This window comes from Acomys russatus, chromosome 32 (assembly GCF_903995435.1).
Source record: "Acomys russatus chromosome 32, mAcoRus1.1, whole genome shotgun sequence".
Classification (NCBI taxonomy): domain Eukaryota; kingdom Metazoa; phylum Chordata; class Mammalia; order Rodentia; family Muridae; genus Acomys; species Acomys russatus.
Genome location: NC_067168.1, coordinates 44,341,367 through 44,363,032, shown reverse-complemented (window position 1 = coordinate 44,363,032; position 21,666 = coordinate 44,341,367). Strand labels below are relative to the sequence as shown.

At 46.7% G+C, this 21,666-nt stretch overlaps 1 protein-coding gene across 1 annotated transcript in view; it reads right to left on the bottom strand.

The window, feature by feature from the left end:
- Positions 1-894: 894 nt before the first annotated feature.
- The window catches only part of Itga9 (integrin subunit alpha 9), a 296,042-nt gene continuing 275,270 nt past the window's right edge, over positions 895-21,666 (bottom strand). The window contains exons 27-28 of the mRNA XM_051140720.1: positions 13,201-13,320; positions 895-3,126 (exon numbers count right to left, since the gene is read on the bottom strand). Of these exons, the coding sequence (XP_050996677.1) occupies positions 3,028-3,126; positions 13,201-13,320 (219 nt within the window). The 3' untranslated portion in view covers positions 895-3,027. The remainder of the gene's footprint in view (positions 3,127-13,200; positions 13,321-21,666) is intronic.

Sequence of the window (21,666 nt, the reverse complement as noted above, 5' to 3'; positions counted from 1 at the left end):
TAACATGTATTTTTGGGGGGTGGTACCAGGGAATGAACCCAGTGCTCTGCCTGTGTCTAGCAAGCATTCTGTTACTGAGTTCTACCCCATCCCATAATAACAATGCTTTGTAGTACCTCTGCATTTCAGGAAGTTGAAATTGGGCACTTCTCCCCCCCCCCCCAGGTAATCAGGTATAAAGCTGTTTCATCCTTAAATAAACATGAATCACATGTCCACACCCACCACATTGGTGCTCAGCAGGTGGCACACAACACGGGGCCCACTGGTCACTGGGGTGTCCCAGGTGCCTGGCTGCTGTCTGTGGAGCATACCTTGCCTTTGGTGCTAGCAAAGTAGATCGTGCAGTAATTGGTGCAGGGGACTTCACACAGCCTACCAAACCTCTGAGCACTGGGGTGCTTTGCCAAAGTACCGCCTGAGGCCGCGTGACAGGGACACGGGTGTGCGCTGGTCAGTTAGCACAAAGCCAGCTGCCCACAGGGTAGCTGAGTAGAAAGAGGAGGGAGTCACTTTTTTAGGGACACTGCTTTAGTCAATTCTTGTTGTTGTTTAAAAAAAAAGGGGGGGGGAGTCCTTTTTCATATTCAAAACACTTTGGTCCAGTCCAGAAAGCTGGCTAAAACCATGGAAGACACAGTCCGTGGGACTGTCTCCAGGCTCCCATAGTGACCTCAGAGGCAGAAGGGCCCAATGGGCTACACAGTGGGTTTTTAAAGAATGTTCTAGAGAGAGGTAACACAGGAACATCAACCCACCTGCCCACGTCCTCCGAGAGCCTGCAGGAGGCTGGAGATGCTGAACTAGTCAGTGGAGAGAGTCCCAAGGCAACGCTCCACCCTTCCCTGCCTCTGTGCCAGGCAGCTATAACCCTAGCTCTCATGACACGGAGACCCAACGGTGGCTGTTAGGATTTGCTTCCGGGGCTACCATGTAGTTGTCTTTAAATCTGTCTCACGGAGTTGTAGTGACCCTTGGCACATGACTATTCATGAGGGCTCACCATTCACAATCAGGCACAGGTGGCCAGATTCCAGCTGCATCTGTCCTTTCTCTCTGTCCACAGTTTCTCAGGTGTGGCTCTGCTGGCTAGCGGTTCTCCCGACCCCAGTGCAGCCATACCGTTTGCAGAAAGCAGGCCAGTGAGGACAGATGCATTTGGCTAAAACTGTAGATGGTTCTGTAGTGGTTTCACCACCTAAGAATCTCAAAAGATTTATTAAAGGAAACAATGGCATGACTCGCACATCATCACCACAGGACAGCTGCAAATGGGGTTCATGAAGAATCCACACTACACACCTATCGTGGGAGGGCTTACCGCCTTGAGGCATGAGGTGACTGTGTTCTCTGGGGCTCCATCAGCAGTCAGCACAGTGCCTGACCCACAGTCCAGGCTGTACAAGGCTGGTAAAGCCAAGACTTCTTTCCTTATTTCTTTTGATAAAACCCACGGACTGCGTGTGCACTGGTTTCCTGGGCTGCCCACTGTCTCCATTGAGAGTCAGATGCAACATTTGACTTCTAGGATCTCCTTTACTCATGGTGGTTTTGGCTACCCAAAGCTGAGGGTAGCATTCACTTGTATAGGAGGTGTGGGCACCAGAGGTCTTGGCTCAACTCAGAGTTCTTTGCATGATTTCTGGCTCTCCCTACTTGAGGGTGCTCCCAATGCTCTCCTCTAGAGGACAAAGTCATCTTGTCAGCAAGAACCAAGGGCAGAAAGTTTATATCCCCGCAGGTGTGGGACCACCAAAGCCTAGCTACCTCAGCCTGACTTGCCCACCAGACCCAGCTGGGCTGATGGTACTTCATGAGTGGTCCCCTGAAGTAACACTGTTGCTTGACTTCCCCTACTTTCCTGTCTTGCATTCTCCACTTCCTCACTGTTACCTTCTAGGAAGACTTCCTCAATAAGTTACTTGCACCTAAGTCCTGTTTCAGGGTTTGATTCCTGAGAATTCCACCTAAGACATAAACACAAACCAAGCAGGGCGATCCTCTCTGGGGAGGAATCTGCAACATCACCAGTTGGGAACAGGATGAGGAACAGAGGAAATAGAGACCCTTAAACTAAAGTCACACCACAAAATAACAGCTTACACACACAGAGAGACACACGTCTTTGCTGAGGGAGCCCAGCTTCAGTCCCGGGCTGTGATCCCTGGGGCATGGTGTCTGGGATGAGATGCTATGCTGAGGTTGACCAGTTGTCCATCTAGCACTTGCTGACTCCAGAGGGAGGCGAATGCAGTGTGTGGCTGCATGCATCATGGTGGTACAGAGTATCTGTTATGAGGACATCAGGCTTTCCATCCCAGTTCCTGTTGGGAGTCTCCCAGGGAGGCGTCCATAAGAGAACACACTGATACTTCTTCAAGCTCTCCGAACTTGGCTTTAGGTGATAACAATGGGAAATGTCTTAGGTGCTCTTTCCATATCCATGATGTTTTTGCAGTGCTCCCAAGTTGGTGGATTCATTTCATGAGGTTTCTTCAGTTTATTTTATCTGCAAGATTTTTTTTTCCTAACAAGTTCCAAAGTACAGTAAGTTCCTTCTCTTTAAAAATTTGTATGCAGATACATGTATTTCCAAGATTTCAGTGCTTGAGTGAATTATAGAACTATTTAATAGAAATAATAAAACATTGATACAAATATAAAGACATGATCAATATAAAAGGCTTACATTTATAAAAAATACTTTTAGGTAACAGTTTTCCCCTGAGGGTTGACCACGAAATGTTGCATCCATAAATATTGCTTTGCTCTGTAGCTTGTCTTTCCAAAGTTTATCTGAGTTTATCTTGTAAAGGGACTTGGTGGTGGCCCCAGTCATGTGACCTGGCTGGAGGTGGCCGTCTCAGGTCGGCACCGGGCTTGACAAGATGAGGAAGAGAACAGCATCAGTGGGGCCTCCGAAAAATCTGGAGGAGATTTCTTTCTTCCAAATATGGAAGATACAAAGATCAAGGACCACAGGCTGGCGATAGGGACATGAGGGCATCACATGACTGGCACGGCGGGTCACTGGTTTTTCTGGACCCAGTCCCAACCATCTTCATTCTCTTTCCGGTTTTTCTCAGCTTCAATGATCTCTTTGTACCTTCTGCGGAAGAAGCCCATCTGAAAGACAGAAGAGGCTTTGGGTTAGGACTGGCTTTGGATGCCAAGGCAGCCTGAGCTATGTGAGGCAGGACCTAGCCCTTTCCAGGGCTGGGGACACTAGAAGACTGTCTCAGGTGAGACTGGTTTTAGAAACATACTGGCAAGCAAAGAGTGACTTGGACCCACTTTCAAACCTCACTGAATTCCTGCAGTCTATCTCCCTGTAAGCTGCTCATCACACAGGCTGTGGGAACAGTTTTCCAACAGCAGTGGGTACTGGAAAACATCACTTACTGGGGTTAGTCAAAGGTGTTTGTACTGATGAAAGAGATGGACATGCCATGGTCAATCAAGTTTGAAAAAAGCTGCATCCTTCTAGACATTTGCAATAGACTGCAGGAAAACAAAGGATCCGACCTCTCATGGGGAAAAGCCACCATTTCTTGAGCTTATTGCTGTCTTTCCTCAGGCATATGTGTTTCTACGTGTGTGTTTATGTTTGTGTGTTTATGTGCATATGTCTTTATGTGCATGCATATGTGCTTATTTGTATGTGTATTTATCTGTATATGTGCATTGTGTATATAGATGCATAATATGTGTTTGTGTTTATGTAAATATTTATGTTTATGTATATGTTTATATGCGTGTATATATGTATTTGTGTGTGTGTGTGTGTGTAGGTCAGAATAAGGTGCTGTCCCTCAGAAGTTGTCCACTTTAGTTTCTCAGTGGCCTGGACTGCACCAAGGAGGCCAGGCTACCCAGTAAACTCCAGGGATCTGACTGTGTCTACCCCCCCAACCACTGGGATGACAAGCATAGGCCACCAAGTCTGGCTTTATACAGGTGCTGGGGATGGACACAGATCCTTATACTTGCGTGGTAAGCACTTTACCAACTAAAGTTATGTCCTCTGTCCGTATACACACCTATTAATGTCCAGAGAGACATCAGCCATCCGTGGACCCATTTGACAAACATTGCTCTCACACAACAGACTTTTAAAGTACCCAGAAGATCTCGCTCCACCTCGCTGTCACCTAGAACTCCCTTTCCTGTGTTCATTTGCGGTATCTATGCAGGAGTCAACACCCATGGACTCCCGTAGAGCTAGGTCTGTAGCCCCATTCCGGGTGGCAGTTGTCTTCAACTTAGTATTTGAAAGACTTACTTCTATTCTGGCCCTGATGCTGCATTTGGTCTGTGGCTTTTGGTACATCGTAAGAAGAATATCCGGTTTATCTTATGCACTCATTACAATAGCCACATTCCAGTGCTTAGGCGACTTTCTGTAGCCTGTGGTGATCTGTACCAATTTTCAACTGGACAGAGTCAAAAATCACCTAGGAGATTCTCTGGGCATAACTTACAGGGGTGATCTTGATTAAATTGATTGGTGTGGAGAGACCCGTCTTTTTAAAAAAATATATTTTTCTTTTATGTGCATGAAGTGTTGTGCCCACATGCATGGCTGTGCGCCATGTGCCAGAAGATGTGATAAAAGAATTGAGAGCAGCTAATGCAATGGTGACTCTCACATGCCCATGTCACTGCGGATGATGATGTTCTTGCCACCAACGTGGTAAAGGCACTGTCCTCTCCTGCGGACACCCAGAGGAAGTTCTCTTTTCTCAAAGTGCCAACCCAACTGCTTGTGCAGAAACAGCCCATAAATTCCCCTCTTCCCTCCGAAGCCCCGGGACCTAAGCGTTCTTGACCCGGACAGTCAACCTATGAGTGATTATACGCAGGGGAGGCTGAGTTGCCATGGATGGTACCTTTTCTCCAAAAGGCCATTGCTTAAAACACAGTGCACTCCGGTGGTTAGGGAAGGCTGCGTGTGGTGGTACAGGTGAGGCACTGTGCACACGGGCTGCGGGGAGGGGGGAGCCAGCTATGAAAGGTTTACGAGGACCGCTTCCCAACAGATGGCAGTAGAGTGTCCTATTCTAACAAACCCGGGTTTTCAGGCAGATGAAGTGAAAGCTATCAAGGACAAAAGGGGAAAAGGCCCGGGAATGTTGTAGTCATGTCATGTAGCATTGGGCTAGTATGCACTGGGCCATGGCTTCTACTCACAGCAACACACACACACACACACACACACACACACACACACACACACACACACACACACACACACATGTGCACACGTGCACCAAAAATGGGTGGATGAATTAATGAATGAGTGAATATTAGTTTGCATGACTACTACCCTGTATGGTACCTTGTGCCAACTAGTCATCAATATCACCCTTCCTGATCATCTAGCAAGTAATCCCATGCCTGAGACACCTGTCTTAATTGTAACTGTTCATATATTCTCAGGGAGGGGCAGCAAGATCTTTCAGCCTATCATAGCGTGTCATGAATCCTGCATGGCCAGTGCTATTGCCAGGTTATGAACCCCAGCTGCCTGGGTATTTAGCAGTTCCTAATGTTAAATATCTGAGGGAGGAGTCAGAAGTTCCTTCATCTATGTCAGTGGGAAGCCCCGCCTCCATCCTTTCTTTAGCCATCTTCACATGATTAAATTACACAAACAGGCTGGTAGACAGTCTACTATGACAGATCAAAAGGGCCACAATCAGAGTCTCCAGGTAAATTCTGAGACTCTACACGTGTGTGTGTGCATGTACGTATACACACACATACATCTCTTAAGATGGTTTATCACTACATAGCTCTGGCTGGCCTAGTGTTTACCAGGCTGGCCTCACGTTCACAGAGTCCGCCTGCCTCTGCCTCCTGAGTGCCTGGCACTAAAGGAGTGTACTACCGTGCCTGGCTGAGAAGGCAAATACTGAAGGGAGATACAAATTTAACACAAGGTAAAAACAAACAAAAATGACCCCATTTTTTAATAGCTGGAGAATCAGTAGCATGGCACGTTTTAGTTTTTAAAATTGTTTCCAGGGACAGAGCTGTTGCTTTTGGCATGCAGCAGGTCTGAGACGTAACCCCCAGCGCTAAGTACCAAAGAGCTTTCCCCTAGCTTGAGGCACGGGTGACAGATTTTAAAATATGCTTAAGGTATTAAACACAATGTTTTGATACACGTATACATTGAGAAATGTCTACTCTGATCAGACTAAATAGTTTAGCCATCGTCTCATATGGTAACATTTGTGTGTTAAGAACCCTTCAGTGTTGATCTTAGCCAACTTCAAGGGCCCGATACAGACTTTCAGTCTCATGTTAAATTGTGGATGGACTGTGAAGCAGAGCGAGTTAGGAACTGCTCAACAGGTTGCAAGACGGCTATGCTTTCCTCTCTTGCAGGCATCCCTCGGGCACACGTACCCACTTTTGTTAGCACTCCTGGGTATATCTGGGGGGAAACTCTGGAAAGCGTTGGTCCATCCACTGAGCCTACCCTGAGACTTCTGGGAAATAATTAACAACAAGCAGACACTATACTCACAGTGACCCCACACTTCTAAACCAGTGCAGTCAGTTGTTTTTCCTGAGGCCTTTTTGAAGTCATCCAAGGTTTGTGTTCCACGAGGGGGTCAGATGTTTTGTTTATAATTATTCTGCTTGCAGGAGAAACCACCCTATGAGTCAACTCCTGCCTAGCTTGGAGGCCTGGAGGAGCAGAGTACCTTCTGGTCCTCACAGAGTCTGCACCCCCAAAGAGCAGCTGCCTGTAGACTAAAGGGATGTACCTCTAAGCTTGCCAGAAAACCAGCAAAGTGGCAGATTCTCCCTGCGTGGCCCAGTTGGGGGGGGGGTGCTGGGTGAGTCAGTGAACCCAGGGGATGAGATGAGAACGGACTCAGTTCAGAGGTACTCAGTCCGTGGTCCAGCCCACTTCAGGGTGATCAGGGTGGCAGGACTACTCCAGGGCATCTGGTCTCTTGGGGGTGCCAATCTGTGTGCTGGCCTCTAGGGTATTTCTTGGGCAGCCATTCCAAGGACCTTGGGCACACTCTTCCTTTGGACTAGCTCTGGACCTTGTGTTTATGAGTCTCTCAGATACTTGGCTGTTTACATAGCATGTCTCCATCTTGAGATGTTGAGGAACACAGTATTAGACCAATATTTATTTCCAAATATAAACCAGTCCCACTGCACGTCGCTAGCACATGGCGCGTGTGGAGGAGGGGGCTGGGAGGGGGTTTGTCCACACACTCTTTTGGGAAGTCTTCTTTGGAAACAAGTTGGTGACTCCAGTGACATCTGGAGTGGCTGCCAAACCTTACACGTTCTCTGTGCCACTCCGCAGCTATCCATTGCTAAGCGTTTTTGTTTTTGAGTTACAAGTGACGCTCACCAATAAAAGCCATGCTCTCGGAACAGTTCCGGGTGATGGAGGCCTCCAGGTAGCTCTTGTGTGTGGGGGGTGTAGCCAAACTCTTTCTGCACTCTGCTTCTATGTCACTTGACCAGTTGGGACTGGGTCATCCTGGCAGCACAATGGCACTCTGTTTTAAATGATCTGGTCTTGAAAAAGTGTCAATCAGGAAAGAAAAGAGGTGTAGCGTCCTTGGTTGAGGTCAGTGGACAAGCGGGCTTCCTTATTGAAGGGGGGGGGGGGTGGCCTGTGTGCCTAGCAGCAAACCAGAAGGTGTGGACTTGGGCAAGGAGAACAGGGCGACATTTTTTCTTCTAAAGGGCAAATGCTTGAGCATCTTCTCTCTCTGTCTGCCTAGCTCAGGCTGGTGTAATGAGTTGAAGGAGTTTCTCAGACAGGCTAGCCCCATGCTTTTGTGCCTCTGAGAAATTCGACCTTCCCATAAACAGGCCTCTAGGAAGAGGCACCAGGCTGGGGTGTCTTCCAACCCAGCCAGGAGCTGGGGCGAAGGAGAGGGGAGTGCTTTTGGATTTTTTTTTTTTCCCTTGAAAGAGTTTTCGCGTTTCAAAGTCTTCCTCCTGTGCAGTGGTTTGGCAGGCTACTGAAATCCTCGCACATCACGTTTAAATTACGGCTCCCAGTGTCGGCGGACAGCTCAGCTCTGAGAACGTTGATTAGGATCCATTTCAGGGCTCTGCTTAGCTTGGGGCCCTGCTGTGGATTTTGTGTAGGAGCCAGGTCCTTTTGCCGCCAAGAGTGAGAGAGTCTGGGCTATCTGCAGGCCCTTTAGGAAGGTTCTGGGGAGCAGTAATGATGGGGTGGCGGGGAGGCTGGGGAGGCTGAGTGCAAGGGCAAGGACCAGGACTTAGCATTCGTGTGACCCAGAGCATTCCTGTTTCAGAGAGACAGGAACCCCAAAAGACATATGTTGCAGGGGTCAGGGGTCAGGGGTTAGGGGGTCAGGGGCTAGACAGGCCCTCTCTGCTAGAGACTACCTTTTGCAGAGGGTTTCAAAACAGTATGAAGACTGTTGTTTGCCTGTGCCCCGTCACTTGGAGTCTGCCACCTAGCAGGGACCCAGTGCCACCCAGTGAGCATGAAGCGTGTAGATCCACAAGCCTGCATTCTACGAGTGCACCGGCAGAGCCAGCCTTTCCCTGAGTCTGCAGCATCACACCAGCATCTGTGTTTAGACCACACAGTTTTGGGACAACCGTTTTTGGCTCACAGATGACCAACCACAGGCCACAGTGTCCAGAGGCACTCTGAAAGGGAACTCAGGGCTCTCACAGGCATTTTAGTGGCTGCTGAGCCTGACCGCCTGTGTTCAGTCTCCAGGATCCGCATGATAGAAGGAGAAGTCCCATTCCTGCAGGTTGTCCTTTGACCAACATGTCTCCCCCCGCCCCCGCCCCCGACCAACTCCCCACAAAATAATTATTTTACGGAATTGAAAAGTAGTAAAAGGGACTTGAACAGATGCTTCCATACAGGAAGGGGACCTGACCTCTGACTATCTATCTATTATGTGTTCTTAGAGCTGTGTTTCCTGGCCAGCTGGGTGGCAGGTGCCAGCCAGTGGCTTCCCTGGAGGGGAAGGGAGAGAATTACATACGGAGTTTGGTAATAAGCCCAAACTGGTGAAGTCAGGCAGCCAGATGTCAGGCTGACTTAAGCCGGGTTTCAGCTGGCTTCCCTGCTCTGTGCCATCAGTGTGATACTGAGCTGCTACACGGTGCCCATGATGCATTACTCTTAGGTTGAAGATACAGGAATTGGAGTTGACAAAATGTCTGTAGTCCAACATTCCGGGGAGTGTAGGTCTTCCCACCTCTGCTAGACTTGTTATATATAGTCAGTCCTTAAAGACTTTTTTCTAATGACCCCGTCCCTCACCCCCAAATCCCACTCAGCTTCTTTTGGTGTAGGAGCCAGACTATCTTATAGCCATGCCTGACAATAGATAACACTCTCATATGAAGGCTGTACCAAGAGCTTTTACGATTATAATCAATTATTGTGTCCTCATGTGTGTGCGTGCTCATACCACAGGGGGCATGTGGCGACCAGAGGACAACTTGGTGGGAGTCAGGGCTCTTCTTCCCCCTGTAGGCTCCAGGGATCAAACTTGGGTTGTTTGCACCTTTGCTGGCTGAGCCATCTAACCAACCATCCTTTTATTTTTAAAATTAATTAACTTAATGTGTATGTGTGCATGTGTGTGTGCCTGAGTGTATACACAAGCATATGTGCCTGAGTGTTTATATGTGCCTGTGTGTATACATGTGCCTGTGTGTGTGTGCCTCACCTTCCCAGAACACTCAGAGCACATCCATGTTGGTACAGAAATAACAGCTCAGTTGAGAAGAGTCCCCTTGAGGCAGGGGAGAAGGGTGGAAAACCAGGCCTAGGAGGCTATAGCCAAAGGCTGCCAAGTTAGCAAGCATATAAAGGGTTGGAGGCTGGAACTCCTCAGGAGAAGGCCAGTTAGAACCAGCTGGGCCTACTGCAGAGGTGTCTGAAGGTGACCTGTGGCTCACGCTAATACTGTAACAGTACTCCTGGGTGGCCAGACCCTGCAGTGTATCCACTAACAGGATTCAAGAAGGTAAACACTGTCCTGGGCTTAGAAAAAAGATGAAGGCCCTTGTAACAAGGGTGCCCCCAATCAACAGTCATCAACAGTCAAGCAGCTCCTGCCCCTCCTCTTAAATAAGACTTGCTACCTAACTCCATGGCAGGAAGAGGGCTGTGCGGCTTGTGAGACAGCTGTGGAGAACAGTAAGGAGTAGTCCACTGTGCCAGGCATCAGAGAGCCACACGCGCTTTGCCAACTTTACTCGGATCCAAGTACCCACAAGGCAAGAGGTGCCTACCCTGGACCCACACCACCTGGCATCAACACTCATGACCATGGTGGATGATGGCAAGGTCTGTGCAACAACACTTTTGAAGCAGAGACGTGTGTGTATCTCTCGCCCTTCAAAGAATGATAAAGGGCCCATGGCATGGTGCATGCAAGTTTGCCCTTCCGTGCCTCTTGTAGAAACCAGGCTATGGCATCCCTATGTCAAGGATTACAGTCCATCACCATGCTCTCTAAGCAAACTCCACAAAAACAAAGGTACGCCCATGGTGGCAGGCGGGAAGAGGCTGGAGAGCACAGGTGACAAGCTCAGCGAAGTAGCCACAAGGAGTCAAACAGACCATGAAGGGGGATGGGTGTGGCTGCAGCACTCCCTGCTCTGTGCCTGGGTCCATTCGGCTGGAGCATGAGGGCTTTCTTCTCATCTAAAAGCCCGCATGAAGGCAGATGCTGTCCCGCCCCCTCCCCGCCTTTTCAGATTTCAAACACTGAGCCTTGTCCTACTGAGGCCCCCCTCGGCAGGAAGGAGCTGGCGACAAGGGGGAACCTAAGAGTCTATCTGGCCATGTAGGATAAACAAATGACAATTCTAGCATTAAAAAAGAGGAAATATTTGCCGTTGAAAAATATACAGGCAAACGTACATTTCTGCTAAGCCTGCCGTGGGAGGGTGAGGTGGGTAGCATTTCAGGAGGTCGTTTACAGTATGAGCTCTATGCCTAGGCTTTCATTCTAAGGCCATGGTGAAGGGCTTGTGCAACCGTCTGTAAGGTCATTCACACTGTCACAAGATTGTGCACAGCCAGGGACAACACTGAGTCTAGGGAGAGGGACTGTAGACGACAGAGCTGGCGTTGTCATTAGGATGTGGCTGGAAATGTGCTCCTAACAGCAGAGGGAGAAGTTTACAGTATCGCTGTCAGGGAACAACAAACAGGCTATCTGATAGAACAAGGATGTCTGACACGCGCGGGCATGTGAGATGAACACACTTCCACGTAATGTGTGCCATATGTTTGCTTCGATAGACATTCTTCCAAGTAAAGTGCCAACGGAGCTGGTCATTAACCCGAGAACAGAATGCTCAATGCACAGCTTTCCTAGAGTTTCTAGACTGTTTACGTATTCTAAATTGTATTTATTGTACATATAGTTTTCCAGATTGAAAGTTGAACCCAGAGGGGTGGAGGAGATGGCTCGGTTGATTAAGTGCCTCCTTGGCAGGCATGACAATCTTAGTTCTGGTCTTCAGAACCCATGTAAAAAAGCCAAGCATGAGCCGGGCGGTGGCGGCGCACGCCTTTAATCCCAGCACTTGGGAGGCAGAGGCAGGAGGATCGCTGTGAGTTCGAGGCCAGTCTGGTCTACAAAGTGAGTCCAGGACAGCCAAGGATACACAGAGAAACCCTGTCTCGAAAAACAAAGCAAGCAAACAAACAAACAAACAAAAAGCCAGGCATGGAGGCCCTGATTTACAACCCCAGGGCTGGCTGGGCAGGGACAGGCAGGCTACTGCTGCTCTCTGGTCAGGCAATTTTAGCCTAGTCTGTCAGTTCTAGGCCAATGGAAACTGTGTCTCAGCACAAGGGTGAGATGACTCAGCAGGCAACGGTGCTTGCCATCAAGCCTGACAGTTCCATCCTGTAACATACATGGTAAAGGGGGGAATTGACTCTACATGGTAGAAGGAGAGAATTGACTCCTGAAAGTTGTCCTTCTGACCCACACACGTGAGCCATGGCACATGTGTACACGCATGCAAGTGGCGAGTATGTTAGAGTCCACAGGCTGGAACTGAACCCAAGGCTCTCAACTTAGAAGTACTTCAACTGAACGTACACTGAGCATTTGTCTGGACAATTTAAGGAGCACTGTGCCCATGAATAAGCTGGCCACGTGAGAGCCTCACTCACATCTGTGCATGCAGAGAGACAGGTCCAGTTGGAGACAACACCATGCTCTTCACGTCTCTGTCCAAGATGCAACCCAGATGCCAAGTCAATCTTTCTCTTTATTAGTGTTATTGTATTTGATCCATGCATGTATGTTGTTTTGTAATCCCAAAGAAATTAAGTATTTGGATTTAAATCATCCACCCATAATACTCTCAGGGGGCTGTTCCTATAATAGCCATTTTAAAAACCGCTTTGCCAAAGAGCATTGGTTATTCACTTTGTGCCCTTAGGAAAACTCAAAGTGGACAAAAGCCAGCTGTCTCTGCCCCCCTCTCCTGTGTGCCTCCTTGCCTCTGGGTCAGACTACGTCTCTCTCTCTCTCTCTCTCTCTCTCTCTCTCTCTCTCTCTCAAGAGATGTATTTATTTATTTATTTTATGTATATGAGTGCTCTAGCTGCATGTTCAACTGTATGTCAGAAGAGGGCACTAGATCTCATTATAGATGGTCGTTAGCCACCATGTGATTGCTGGGAATTGAACTCAGGACCTTTGGAAGAGCAGACAGTGCTCTTAACCACTGAGCTATTGCTCCAGCCCTCACACTTGTCTCTTAATGAACATCCACCTAAAAATCCACAGTGCCTCGCCTCTCTCACTCCCTTCCAGGCCAAAGTTGCAGATAACACTGTCTTCTTCAACTATAGTCACCTTGGACTCCAGGAAAAGCATTGTTTGCCGGCACATCACCCATCATGAGATCACTCCCCATGCAAGAGCAATTTATCATCTTATGGGAGCTCCATTGATCTCCATAAGCAACCACAGCAGTAACCACATCTGGATGGGTTTAACTCTGAAGATACATGAGAGGAGGTCACTGAGGTCCCTTCTCTCTCTTTAACATGGTCCAAGAGGAGGCAAGGTTCCATCCTCTCCACAAAGGGTCTGCTGACCTCCGTCGCACCTGTGCTGTGAAAGACCTAGTGTCCTGGGTGGGAAATCCACAGGCCCCCGTGGTCACCAGTCTTACCTTCCACAGCAGCACAGCCAGCAGCAGGAAGATGAGGATTCCCACCAGCAAACTGATGGCGATGATCCACCCTACCACATAGCCCCGGGGCTCCAGATTGTGCAAGGCCTCGAAGACCACCTAGAAGGCAACACACAAAAAAACACAAAACCATGAGACTGAGGTCTACGTCTTGGGAAAAGCTACGAAGATAATGACCCTGTTTTCAAATGTCACAAGCTGGACAAAAGTGTGGTGAAAAATGTCAGGACAGGTCATGTTTCCGGAATTAGACGGCAATCTCCCACCTTGCGTTCTGGGTCTGAAATAAAGAACGCAGGGGTGTTTCTCAGCTAGTGAGTAGTTCTGGGTGCTCAATTCAATGTACCACTTACTGTGGAGTATTTGCTTACGACAGTTTTCCCTAATAGATTGTGGGCTGACAAGGGCTAAAGTGCTGTCCTGACTCTCACAGCTGTGCCTAACCCCTATAAGGAACTCACTGTGCTGTCATTTCTAATTGGGGGCTGTGGTGATTGGAAAGAAAATGGCCCCCTAGGCCTGTGGGAGTGGCACTATGACAAGGTATGTGTTAGCGGTCCTGATGGCCTGACTTCAGGGGCCTTTGAGGGCCCTAGCAACCTCTGACATCATTACCTGCCACATCTGGCCTGCTAGGTTTGTGCACTCTCCCTCTTCTCTCCCTCCCTGCTCTTTCCTCCCTCCCCATTTTCCCACAAAAAGTCCCTCCTCTATACCAGATCTGTTGCATGGCATCTTAATCGGTATTATGAATGTATGGCCTTATTGGAGGAAGTGATGATCACTGGGGCTGGCTCTGAAGTGGCAGATGCCCAAGCTGAGCCCAGTGTGTAGTTCACTTCCTGCTGCCCGTGGCTCAAGGTGTAGAACTCTCGGCTCCGTCTCCAGCACCATGTCTGCCTGCATGCCACCGTGCTTCCCACCATGACAATGATGGACTAAAGCTCTGAGCTGTAAGTCAACCCCAGTGAAATGTTTTCCTTATTAAGAGGTGCTGTGGCCATGGTGTCTCTTCACAGCAATAGAAACTCTAAGACAGAAGTCTTATCTCATTGAAGCATGCTTGCTCATTTTTATTTATATGTGTGTATATATATATATTTATATCCTTGTCTGTCTGCTTCTGGAGCGAGGGGTGTGGAGTGATGATGTTGGGCTGTAGGTAGTTATTCATGAGACAGTCAGGCTCTTTGGTTTCACATGTAGAACTTGAACCCAGAACTTGTCTTAGGGAAATTCAGTGGAGCAGAAAAGCTCCTTCCAGCATTGGGATAAGCTAGAGAAAACTACCCAGAAAACCTAGCAGGCATCTTGGAGGATCTGGTAGTGTGGTCCACAGCCAGGTGGGGGATGGGGTGGTGTGGTCCACAGCTAGGTGGGGGATGGTATGACATGATCCAGAGCCAGGGTGGGGGATGGGTGGTATGGTCCAGAGCCAGGTGAAGGACGGGGTAGTGTGGTCCACAGCCAGGTGAAGGATGGGGTAGTGTGGTCCAGAGCCAGGAGGCCTTGGACAAAGCATTTGACCTCCCTGAACTTGGATTCAGGCGCAATCAAGCCCTCCCTAGAGGTTTAGGGGAAAAGTCAGCCAAAACCTTCTGGTAGACAAGGATTCAGAGCCAGCTGGGAACTCAGTGGGGACAGAGGTCCCAGGACGCTGAACTGTGTCCTCTTGGCAAAGTCCTGTTGGAGGTCTGGTTTTGTGGATACAGCGATGAGAGTAGCCAGGACAATTTAGTCTGGTGAATTTCGCAAGAATGCCCCATCACGTCCCTGGAGTGTTACTTTGTGTCTTTGCTTTTGTCTCAGCAGTGTCCTTAGCTCTCTGGACCTGGGCTCGAGACCTTGGCAGATCTGTCTCTTATATCCTGACTGCAACACATTCACCCGCCAGTGATTGGAGGCTCTTGTAGTGTGCTAAGAGAGCCACCCTATAGCTTGAAAACAAACGGGGGCGGGAAGCCCATGGTGTGGAGACACACTGACTCCTCCACTCAGGGCCAGTGGCCCAGACCAACCCTATACACCACTCTATGCATCTTCCTCTCCCTCCTGTGTCCAAGCCCGTCCTGGCCCATTTCGGCCCCAGCCTTCATGGGCACCGTGTCAGGCCCCTCCCAGTGCCCCCTGCCATTCATTATTTTTTCTCCAAGAACACAGGTCCCGACATGTCACTTCAGTCGTCCCACTCTGTCAATGCCTCCTCTTCAGTGAGAACACTGAGCCTTAACAGTCTGCTCTCCTTCTTCCCAAACCCCTTAGGTCACGTATTCCAGCTAGCTGGTCTCATCTCTCCGAGGTCCCCTTTCTCTTTGATATTGCTTGTCTTAAATACACTCACACCATTTGACCTGTGAATTCTGCACTTGAAAACACGATTAAGGCAGGATATACAAACTACAGAAAACATTTTGTTCTCGGAGATGCTGGGCAGGCGAGACGGCCCAGTAGGGTAAAGGTACTTGCTGCTAGATCTGACAACCTTAGTTCAGTTCCTGGGGTTCACATGGTAGAAAAAGAAACAGACTTCCAAAAGTTGTCCCCTTCCTTCCACACACGTGCCATGTGTGTGTGACACACACACACACACACACGCACACACACATACACACGCAGGCACATAAATAAAATGCAATTAAAAAATTTTTAAAAAAGAGAACTGGAAGATTCTCACTGCAAAATTATTCCCATAGATACAGAATAGATAGAACTATTGTGTCTAAAGACAAGGCAGTAGACTAACACACAATGGCAGTAGATTAACGCACAATGCCTAGCCACAAGACACAAAATCACAAGCTACTAAAAATGAAAAACTAGCCAGACATGGTGCCACACACCTTTAATCCCACACTCAGAGGCGGTGATCTCTGAGTTTGAACCAGCCTGGTCTACAGAGCAAGATCCAGGAAAGCTAGGGCTATATAGAGAAACCTTGCTGTGAAAAAAAAAAACAAAAGAGAAAAACAACCTGATAAAAATGACAAAGAAAGACAGACTACTCTATAAAGTATATGTCTGTCTGTATGTGCATATGTGTAGTATTTGAGTTTGTATGTATACAGATGTACATTTATTTTTTGAGAAAGAATCTTACTCTATAGCCCAGGCTGGCCTGAACTTACTATATAGCTCAGTCTAGCTTTGAACTCACAGCAATCCACCTGTGTCAGTTTCCTAAGGCTTGAAATTATAGATGTTGTAAACTACCACATCTGGGTTGATATACAACTTAAAATTTTAATTCACTTATTTTCAGGATATAGGCATTTTGCCTGCATATATATCTGGTATTGTTTATATGCCAGTGCCTTTACAGGTCAGAGATCGATCGATCTGGAAGTGGAGCTACGGGTGGTTTGTATCTTTGTTTGGGTCAGTGCTGGGGAGCTGTGGGAAGCAACAGGGCGCTGAGAAGTCAGTGTGTCAGCCATTCTTCCAGAAGCTTCTCTAAAAGTTGTTTTTAAAGTTATGTGTAAGTGAGTGTGTCTGCTTATCTACATGTGCACCGTGCATGCAGGTGACTGAGGAGGCCAGAAGAGGGCATCGCATTCCCTGGTGCTGGAGTTCTAGCAGGTTGTAAAGTACATAATCTGGAGGCTGGGGGAGCTGGAAATTGGACTCAGATGCTCTGAAGAAGCAATGAATGGTCTCAGCCTCTGAACCCTCTCTCCAGACTCTTCTAGAGGCTTTTTACTGGTTGCCGAAGCCTTCTGACAACTCCAGGGAAAGAGGAAGCAGCCTTACTATGTTACAGACAAGGAAATGGGAGCTTACCTGGTATCTAGAGTTAAGAGTTAGGGTGTCAATTCGGGAGTCTCTGATTCCTCAGAGAAGGAACAAAAGAAAAAAACCAGAAGCCCAAGACTGACCTTCTGAAAGGCGGGGCTCAAAGCCCATGTACTTGGAATGTGCTATTCTGACTGACTTGGCAGGGCAGGCTACCCCAGGGTGCGGGAAGCTCCCATCAACACGAGGTCCAAGCGTTTGAACTATGACTCTTGCTCAGATGCAAGCTTGGCTGACTTGCTACTGCCCCTTCATGGGGTCTGACCTAGCCTGAGGAGGGAAACCCCAGTTTGGAGGAGGAGATCAGAGTCCAGGGAACAGGAGCTGGCTGGACTATGCAGATACTTCACAGTTTAAACAAATAACTTAAAACATGCCAATTATGTCCTTTTCATATCAAACATCTTTGCCCTTGTCTCAGTGCATTTGTCCAGAGTGGCTTGGCATCTCAGCAACGTGGCTGAGTGGTTACAAGGCAGAGGAAAAGGGACCTCCAGGCTGTGAGTCCAATGGTCCAGATGCCACCCTTGGCTCAGCCAGTGTGAGATCTTAGGCAAATCATTTATTTTCTCCTCCTTCATTCCTGGGAGGAAGGGGGTGAGTGGTTCTCAGCCAGGAAGGGTACTGTTGATTTTCTAGGGGACTTCTATAGTTTAATGCTCTGTATCCCAACACGAAGGAGGTTCACTTGAGTCCATGGTAGAAGACGAAAGGCTCCAAATACATTTCCTATCACACTGGCCAGGAAGCATCGTTCATTCCAGCACATTCTTTGTTTTGTCTTTAGACAGGCCAAGGCTGGCCTCAAATTCAAGATCCTCTCGCTTCTCCCTCTCAAGTGCTGGGACTACAGGTATGAATGACTATGCCCAGGTCATATTAGTTCTTGAAAGAAAGAAAAGCACAAATAGCCTGCCAGCCATGTTTGGACAAGGCCTTCATGCTTTCATTAAGATGGCTCCTTGCTGATGGCCTGTGGTGGTGGCTGTGCACGCATGCCTTTAATCCCACCACTTGTGAGAGGCAGGTAGATCTCTGAATTTGAGGCCAGCTTGGCCTACAGAGAGAGTTCCAGGACAGCAAAGACTATACAGAGAAACCCTGTCTCAAAAATAAAAAATAGGATGGCTGCTTGCCTGGGAAGCTCCCATCATCACGAGGTCCAAGTGTTTGGACCATGACTCTTGCTCCGATGCAAGCTTGGCTGACTCATCACGACCCTTCATGATGCACACCGGAGGAGACAGCTGGCACTATCAGTCCCCAGTGTTATTTGGGGAATCACCCCCTTGCAAGAGTTGCAGGGGAAGGTGGACCTGCTCGGAGTTCCAACATTAGTTGGTGAGGAGGAGTCTGGGGAGCTGGCCCCAGAGCCCAGGGCACCAGGTTCTTCCTGTGGCAGGACCCAGCATGGCCCTGGGTAATCAAGTTTCCTGACTCCTCTCTCACTCTCTGTCTGGTTCTCCTGTCAGATCCAAGAGCTCTCAGATATGCTAAATTCTAGTCCACTCTGCTTCTACCAAAGGGGAGAGCAGGTTTTTGATGCTGTCCCCAAGGTGGTAGTCTGGTGCACACTCCCTGGCATGCTCACCCAACACCAAGAAAACAAGAGAGAATTCATGCCAGCCTTGAATACAGAGGAAGGGAGTTTGGGGTGATGGCCCCAATAACTAACAATTCTATAGTCTTAGTTTACACTGGGGAGTCTCTGGCCTCCTTTGTACCACAGTTTCTTTATCCATTCTTCGACTGAGGAACATCTAGGTTGTTTCAAGATTCTGGCTATTATGAATAAGGCTAATATGAACATTAGTTGAGCAAATGTCCTTGTTGTGTGGTGGAGCATCTTTCAGGTATATTCCAAGGAGTGGAATAGCTGGGTCTTGGGATAGCCCTATTTCTAATTTTCTGAGAAAGTACCAGATTGATTTCCAAAGTGGTTGTACAAGTTTGCATTCCCACCAGCAATGAAGAAGTGTTCCCATTTCTCCACATCCTTGCCAGCATGTGCTGTCACTTGAGTTTTTGATCTTAGCCATTCTGGTGGGTGTAAGATGGAATCTCAGAGTCATTTTGATTTGCATTTCTCTGATGACTAAGGACATTGAGCATTTCTTTAAGTGTTTCTCAGCCATTCGATATTCCTCTGTTGAGAATTCTCTGTTTAATTCTAATACTCATTTCTTAATTCGGTTATTTGGTTTGGTGGTGTTTAATTTCTTGAGCTCTTTATATATTTTGGATATTAGTCCTTTGTTAGATGTAAGGTTGGTGAAGATCTTTTCCCAGTCTGTAGGCTGTTGCTTTGTTCTGTTGACAGTGTCTTCTGCCTTACAGAAGCTTCTCAGACTCATGAGATCCCATTTATTAATTGTTGACTTTAGAGCCAAGGCTGTTAGTGTTCTGTTCAGGAAGTTGTCTCCTGTGCCAATGCATTCCAGGCTCTTCCTTACTTTTTCTTCTAGTTCTGGCTTTATGTTGAGGTCTTTAATCCCCTTGGACTTGAGTTTTGTGCATGGTGATAAATATGGATCTACTTGCATTTTTTTACATGTAGATATTCAGTTAAACCAGCACCATTTGTTGAAGATGTTATCCTTTTTCCATTGTAAGATTTGGCTTCTTTGTCAAAGATCAAGTGCCCATAGGTGTATGGATTTATTTCTGGGTCTTTGATTTGATTCCATTGATCAACCAGCCTATTGCTGTGGCAGTACCATGCTGTTTTAATTACTATTGCTCTATTGTACAGTTTGAGATCAGAGATGGAGATTCCTCCAGAAGATCTTTTATTGTACAGGATTGTTTTAGCTATTCTGGGTTTCTTGTTTTTCCATATGAAGTTGAAAATTGATCTTTCGATGCCTTTAAAAAATTGTGTATGTATTTTTGATAGGGATTGTATTGAATCTGTAAATTGCTTTTGGTAAAATGGCCATTTTTACGATGTTAATTCTCCCAATCCATGAACAAGGGAGAACTTTCCATCTTCTGATATCGTCTTCAATTTCCTTCTTCAGAGACTTGATGCTTTTTTTCATTAAGTCTTTTACTGGCTTGGTTGGAGTTACATCTAAATACTTTATATTACTGTGGCTATTGTGACAGGTGTAGTTTCCCTAATTTCTTTCTCAGCATGATTGTCATTTGTATACAGGAGGGCTACTGACTTTTTTGAGTTGATTTTGTATCCAGCCACTTTGGTGAAGGTGTTTATCAGCTGTAGGAGTTCTTTGGTGAATTTTTTTTTGTCACTTATGTACACTATCATAACATCTGCAAATAGGGATAATTTGAGTTCCTCCTTTCTGATGTGGATCCCCTTGATCTCCTTTTGTTGTCTTATTGCTCTAGCTAGAATTTCAAGTGCTATTTTGAAGAGATATGGAGTGAGTGGGCAGCCTTGTCTAGTTCCTGGTTTTAGTGGCATTTTCTTGAGTTTCTCTCTACTTAAATTGATGTTGGCTATTGGCTTGCTCCATATAGCCTTTATTATGTTTATGTATATGCCTTGTATCCCTGATTTCTTCAAGATTTTAAAGATCAATTTTCTCAAAGAACCTGCTCTTGGTTTTGTTGATTCCTTGAATTGTTCTCTTTGTTTCTAATTTATTGATTTCAGCTCTGTGTTTGATTTCCAGCCATCTATTCCTCTTGGGTGTTTCTTTTTTTTCTAGGGCTTCCAGATGTGTTATTAAATTGCATATATATAAGATGTTTCCAATCTCTTTATGAAGGCACTTAGTGCTATGAACTTTACTCTTAGCACTGTTTTCAATGTATTCCATAAATCTGGATATGTTGTACCTTCATTTTCATTGAATTTTAGGAAGTCTTTAATTTCTTTTTTATTTCTTCCTTGACCCAGTTGTCATTGAGTAGAGAGTTGTTCAGTTTCCCTTTTGATTAATTTTGGTTGAAAGTCTATTTTATTAGATGTTTAAATGGTTACACCAACTTGCTTCTTGTGTCTGTTTGCTTGGAATATCTTTTTCCAGCCTTTTATCCTGAGGTAATGTCTACCCTTGTGGCTGAGATGTGTTTCTTGAATGCAGAAGAATGTTGGATCTTGTTTATGCATCCATTCAGTTAGTCTGTGTCTTTTTTATTGGCGAATTGAGACCATTAATGTTGAAAGATATTAATGACCAGTGACTCTTAAGTCCCTTGATTTTGATGTTGGTTGCTGTTGAGTGTAGGTTTGCCATTATACATTACTTGTCCCTTTTCCCTTGCTGCTTTCAACATTTTTCTTTGTTCTGTATATTTTGTGTTTTGATTATTATGTGGTGGAAAGATTTTCTTTTCTGGTATATTCTATTTGGTGTTCTGTAGGCCTCTTATATGTTTATAAACTTCTTTAAGTTGGGGAAATTTTCTTCTATGATTTTGTTGAAAATATTGTCTGGGTCTTGGAGTCGGGCATCTTCTCTTTCCTTCATGACTATTACCCTCAGGATTCATCTTTTCATGGTGTCCTTGATTTCTTGGATGTTTTGTGTCAGGAATTTTTCATATTTATCATTTTCTTTGATGGTTGCTTCAAGATCTACAATTGTATCTTCTAGTCCCGAGATTCATTCCTCCATCTCTTGGATTCTGTTAAAGAAGCTCGCTTCTATGTTGCTTGCTTTCTTTTCTAAGGTCTCTTGTTCC